This window comes from Halyomorpha halys, unplaced genomic scaffold, assembly GCF_000696795.3.
Source record: "Halyomorpha halys isolate HHAL.00 unplaced genomic scaffold, Hhal_1.1 Scaffold611.1, whole genome shotgun sequence".
Taxonomy (NCBI): Eukaryota; Metazoa; Arthropoda; class Insecta; order Hemiptera; family Pentatomidae; genus Halyomorpha; species Halyomorpha halys.
The window spans coordinates 542,015-548,116 of NW_027111663.1; the positions used below are offsets into that span (position 1 = coordinate 542,015).

At 29.8% G+C, this 6,102-nt stretch overlaps 2 protein-coding genes across 2 annotated transcripts in view; one reads left to right on the forward strand and one right to left on the reverse strand.

Annotated features, from left to right (window-relative positions):
* Nucleotides 1-1,349: 1,349 nt before the first annotated feature.
* On the reverse strand, nt 1,350-4,077 carry bug (thioredoxin domain-containing protein bug). Its single transcript, XM_014427004.2, has 5 exons — nt 3,820-4,077; nt 3,570-3,743; nt 3,301-3,503; nt 2,105-2,235; nt 1,350-1,963 (listed from the first exon to the last, which is right to left on the reverse strand). Exons 1-5 carry the CDS (start codon nt 3,967-3,969, stop codon nt 1,746-1,748), a joined length of 876 nt encoding a protein of 291 aa, XP_014282490.1. The 5' UTR covers nt 3,970-4,077; the 3' UTR covers nt 1,350-1,745.
* A 160-nt stretch (nt 4,078-4,237) lies between these two features.
* Nucleotides 4,238-6,102, forward strand: part of LOC106684750 (uncharacterized) — a 5,635-nt gene continuing 3,770 nt past the window's right edge. The window contains exon 1 of the mRNA XM_014427003.3: nt 4,238-4,446. The gene's annotated coding sequence lies outside the window, so the exon portion shown is untranslated. The remainder of the gene's footprint in view (nt 4,447-6,102) is intronic.

The following is a 6,102-nucleotide window of genomic DNA, read 5'->3' on the forward strand; positions in this document are numbered from 1 at the left end:
CAATATCTAAATTTAATCTGTTAATATTTATATATGTTCATATTATCATTTTTTTCCCTTTCTTTTATTATTGATAGAATATACCTTTAAAATTTATAATTTGTTAGAGGGTTAATTTTTTTCCTTCTCATTTATTATCTTTTTTTTAAAATTATTTTTCTACTTTGATGTTTTAAATTTTCTTTCAAACTTGTAAAAATGTATAAAAACAACAATTGTTCCTTTTTGTTAATTATTTTTAGTTTAATTCTTTTTCATTAATATTATTTGAAGATGGCCACCATATGATTTATGAGATGACATATGGTTTTGTTATATCTGTTTTCTTATCTTTTCTATTTTACAAATATTGTTAAATATACCTTCTTCTTCTGGCACGACAAACCGTAGCCTCCAAGGGCCCACATGATGTACTATGGAAATATATCGCACGTTTCTTGACGAGGTTTTCATAGGGTGGGTTCCTATGGTTTCATAGGCACTCGCCTATTTTTGTGAGTGCCACCCTTAGGCTAACAGGCCTCACAAATGCTCAGGGAGGGGGGGGGAGACTATGAGTATTATGTAATTACATAATACTCACTCACGGCCCCACTTTGTAGAGCTTCATCAGGGCTGTTCAAATTGATTGATACCTTTAGTGACTTTTTGATAACTAAATAAATTATTTAGTCCTGTATAACGTTCAGGTTCTGAAAGATTCCGTTTTTCTATATATTGGTCGTTAATATAAAATTAATTATAAAAATTGACCAAAATTAATATTAAAAACTAGATTTTGGTGAGGAAACTTTGATTGCCAATTTTTAATAAAAAATTGCAGTTTATTTGGCCCCATGAGAAATATCATTGCCAACTAATATAGGATTCTATTTCCTGATAATTTTTTCTAAAAGTTTTCAAGTTCGACTTCTTAGGAAGTTAGAGTAGATGCTTTGAAAGTTATCTAAGTAAGAAGCAAATGATCTAAAAAGTAACATTAACAAGTTACTGCCTTTATGAAATTACTAATTATAATTTAATTATTAATATTAATTAATACTGATATATCAGAGTTTCTTTACTTCCTATATTTGTATAGCTATGAATTTCCAGCAAAAATCTGTCATAGAAACAAGTGAGAAGACTCGTTCTTGATGTCTTAGGCAAAAAAGCAAACAATTTATCTCATATTTGGCAGTAAACGTTTAAGATATCAGTTCTCTTAGCTTAATACTATACACCATACAGCACAATGCGTCAACTACAATCAAAGTGGCAACCACTTTGTTTGTCCTCGACTATTGTGAGAGATGTTGAGCTATTTCTTTTATTAAATAACAGAAACATAATTTTTTGGGGAGATTTTTTATTTACATTTGAAAAATATTTAATAATCGATCATTTACATTTAAAGATTTTGTTGAGTTCATTAGATACACTTTAAGTGAGCTAGAAACAATTACACAAAAAGTAATCATCCATTTTTAAAATAAATAAAAAAATTATCTACATAATGTACATCACATATAACAATAATTTATCTTTTGTGATAAATTTATCTTAAGTGTCAACATGATTCTGAAATAATATTTTAACAAAAGTATGTAATGCTTTTTAAAACAGAGAAATCATTATTAGAAAATTAAAGTTAACAATATTTCTGCAGAAAGAAAAAATAATCTATTAAATTTAATTAACATGCTCAGGTGAATTGTAAATAACAATAATGAATTATTTTGGGCTATTTGACATGCCTTGAATTTTCAGTCAGTATGTTCATGATTCGATTCACGCCATACAGCAGCAACGGATTCAATGAAAGCATGCCAGCGTTCTAGGCGAGTTATTCCATAAGCTAAAGCAAGAATAATCACAGCCCAAGCGAGACCCAAAACATAATCTGTTTCCCTGACTAAGACTGTAGGAACAGGTCCACCCAGATCTGATGACCTCACAAACATTCTCTCTTCTGGTTTCATACCTTTAAAATTAGATTTAATTAAAATTATCATTTTTTAACTTTTATACCAATTTGTTTACTTCAAATATGCAGCTTATAAGAATTAATATAATATAATTTAATAAATGATTGTTATATATATATATTTTTTAAATCGCTTACCAGTGATCCTCATGATGAATTTTACGAACATTTCAAGAGTGTAATCAGTATCATTGAATTTAGCTGCTGCTTTGCCATTGTGGAAAAGCATAAGAGTTGGTACTCCAGCGATTCCAAACTGTGTATTAAATCTGAAATAGTTATATATATCAAACATGTAAAATTTCATAATTTATCACTAATTATGATTACTTTAACAGATCCATAAACCTCTATTTTGTTGAAAAGAGATTTATGAACCTCATGACACTAGATTAGAGGCCCATGTATAAACTGTTACTAAAGATGTTTTCAAAAAGTCTCTGCTACGGTTCATAAGGAAACCCTACGCTAATACTAAGAATGATTTTATGGAATTAATAATTTTGACAAGTGAAAGACTAATATATAGGTTAAGTGAAATTATATTACTAATTATTTAATAACTAGAGTCACAAGAAAACGTTATCAGACTGGTGAAATGGAAAACCCAGTGCACATCTACCTGTCAGTTAGAACTTAAGTTAGAACAAATCTTTTGTTTATATGTTTTTCATCCTTCATCATTACCTTCTATGACTTACTATGTTAAATGTTATTTTTTTGGATTTCCAACAGAATATACTATGTTTATACTGCTATACTTAGTTCTTGAAATGTGTTTTAAACATAATAATTTTCCTTTTATCTCCTTAATTCACTCACCAAATCTTTCGATAGCTTATATTTATCACTTTTTTTATTACTAAAAAAAGTAAGATGTTTAATCATTTCGAAAAAAGTCACACCCTAAGCATATACCTGCCAAAAATTTAAAATTTCAAGTTTTCTACGAGCTTTAAATTTGAGCTAGGCTGTTCACACTTCACAAACCTACACGAACATAAACCATTTGGTGAGATAATTTGGAATAAAGGGAATGTCAAACATGTATTTCTATCGCAAACTCTAATTCAAAAATTTTGCTCGATTGGGATACTTCCCCTTACTATATTTTCCACATATAAGTAAATGATGAAGTGTTAAAAGTTGACTATAAGGATTGATAATATGAGGAGTTTCTCTGAGAGATGGTTGTTATCTCTTTTTTATTTGTTTAGCCCTGAAGAGGACCTGAAATTCAGGTTGAAACATCAGCACAAATAAATTTTTGTTTATTTACTGACAGGAATACCCTCATATAAGTAAATGAATTTAAAAAAATATATAAAACTTACGCTTGATGTTGAATTGCATTGATTGCTGCCATTTTTATCATTGGAAATGCTCTGGGTAGTGCATTAAAATGAGGTGCAGCTAAGCAAGAAAACGGACAGTTCGGTGAATAAAATAATAGAGCTAAGCAAGGTCCTTCAACTAATCGAGAAGTCACATTTGGATCTGCTGATAAAAGCACTGACAGTCTTGCCGAATCCACAAGCTAAACAGAAAACAATGTATAGAGTGTAAAAAAACAATGTTAAAATTCATATTAACCATCACTTACTTCTACTGATAACGTTCCTATGGTTTTTTGAGAGCATTTGACCAATGAAGAATAGTTTCTTTCTGGTAATTCACCTTTGATAGCATAAAATGAAATGTTTTCAATCAGGGTAGGGAATTCTCTCTCATTCCCTTCTGATTTAATAGAAGGATACGAGCCATCCTCAAGATTTTTCTGAGAGTAATAACAATAATATAGACAAACATGTATGATGAAACAATCACAAATTTAAAACAGAAAGAATACTTACATGAAATTCTTTGATAAATTTACTTATCGAAACAATATTTGTTGGTACAGCTGATTCCTCAGTTTTACAAGCAACATTTAAAAAATGAAAAATAAATAATAAATTAAAGAGAAAAATGTAATTATAAATCGTACTATTATCCAATAACATATTTTCTAAATTAGTTATTTGTAATGATAAAGTTTTAATGCAATCTCATATTCTGTTTACATGTGAAACCACAATATAACCTCCCTAGATCAAATTATACAACTGTATTATTTTAGTCAAGAACACATTTTAATCTGCTATTTTTGTTTAATTCTTTGATAAACATATTTCATTAATGAAAACATAATTTTTAAAACAGTATGCTATTTAATATAGGGTTATGAAATGCTGTTTTAAAGACTATTTAATTATTTTTACACTTTTAGAAAAGATATTAGATTTTATTATTTATTATTATGCCTAATTTTAACACTTCTCCTTTATTTATCGCCAATAGTTTACATGGATAAGAAATAAGATTTTTATAGTTGCACACAATTATCACTTCATAGAAGCAATGGTGTTAGTACTTGTAAAAAATTTTCATAAATCAATCTTTATAAGTGATGATATCAGATTCAAAGAATAGCAGCATATGTAAGTAAAAGTTATTTCGAAAGTATAAACTAGTAAGTCCAAGGTTACGTGAGAATTGACTGTTACACGGGACAACTAACATTGTTTCTTAATGTAACTTGTTGTACCTATATCTGGTGTATACGTTTTTGTACTATTTTGTCCGCCACCCGGGCCATCTTCCTTCATTGATTACATACAGTCCAACTGATAATTTTCCAATAGATATTTTATATAAATTCGCAAGCAGTGAGAAGATGGGCTGAGCGTCTGTAGCTAATGCATTAAACCTAGATCCTTACTTAAATAGAGAAGAGATAAAAAACTATTTTTCACAGATACCATTCCTTCCTTGAGAGAAGGTAAGCTGACAGAAAAAGTGAAGCCAAAAATACGGGCCTTATGTGTCTTTTATGGGATGTAGCTAGAAGTAGGGACAGAGTACCAGCCAATCACTGCCTGGCTTCTGCTTCAGTTTAGGTTACAATGGCGGAGATTCCTATTACCCTCAACGTAAACTTTCCTTTCGGCTTCAGTTTTGCTTTGAAGGAAAGTAAGGTTATGCTACCCCCTGATTCCTACCGAAAGTTCTGTATTGCTTTTATGAGGTTCTCTATCTTGAAAAACGGTTTTATGTTGGTGGTTTTTCTAATTAGTCTGCTTGCTGTTTTCTGCTGGTTCCTTTTTCTACATTATGTCTAGCGGGGACATTTATCATCTTTCAGTAGTCAACGTTCTACATGTAATAAAATTGTCTTCTTTAGTTGTAATACCTGTTCTTTTCTTCAGGTGTACCAACTTCGTCATCTTATCCGAATCTGTTGCTTCAAGGAAGATTCTGAATTGAGCCTGATGTATCTAGTCTTCTCTCTTCCAGTTATGCTTAGCACTTTCCTTTTTTTCTGTCATGTGTGTCTGTTCTCCGTTGAAGTTGTACAATTTAAATTTATTTACTTTACTCAATGAATATAAACTATTTTTCTAGATTTTCAGGACAATTTGAAACTTGAATATTCTATATCAGAAGTTCCGTTGGGTGAAGTTTGGGATGGTTCTATTGTTTGCTTCATGGACAGTAGTCACTTAGCAACCATGGATAGTGTTTCTTTAATTCTCGATATGAAGCATTACCAGTCGGCCGTATATAGCATGCTCGCCGGTGGATATTAACATTACATCAATGGATAAAAATTTAAAAAATACATATTTTTTCCTTTAGTGAGCTGGGAAACCAACTTATACAATTCCATCCCCTCTTCCAGCATACTTCACTTGCTTCCGATTTCACCTTTTATTCCAACAAAGAAAAATTTTTTAATGCATCCATTTTCCATGAGTTCATTATTGATTAATAATTTTATTTTTATATATGATTAGCATAAAATTATGAAAAGAATTGTAAAATTTTATAAATTTAATGTTTTTTCTAAGGTTTATCCTCATTCATAGGGAGTGCCAATGGCATCAAGTTATCTTCGTGCGGATTCCTGCATGAAACATATTAATTTTTTTCTTGAAGTACACACCTTTTGTTTCTGAAAGAAAAATGATCGTTTTATTTTTTTTTTTTTTACAATAATAAAAATAGATTTATTTATTGATAGATATTACAATCTGCCACACAGTTGTGGGCAATAGGTAATATTGATAAATGATCTCATACATACTAAAATAAAA

What these genes read in the sequence shown, in the direction of transcription:
- bug (XM_014427004.2), bottom strand. Translation starts at nt 3,969, where the DNA reads ATGTTATTGGATAATAGTACGATTTATAATTACATTTTTCTCTTTAAT. An exon ending in TAGGAACGTTATCAGTAGAA is followed by an intron (nt 3,504 to 3,569) that starts GTAAGTGATGGT and finishes TTTTCTGTTTAG; the next exon opens with CTTGTGGATTCGGCAAGACT. An exon ending in AATGCAATTCAACATCAAGC is followed by an intron (nt 2,236 to 3,300) that starts GTAAGTTTTATA and finishes TAACTATTTCAG; the next exon opens with ATTTAATACACAGTTTGGAA.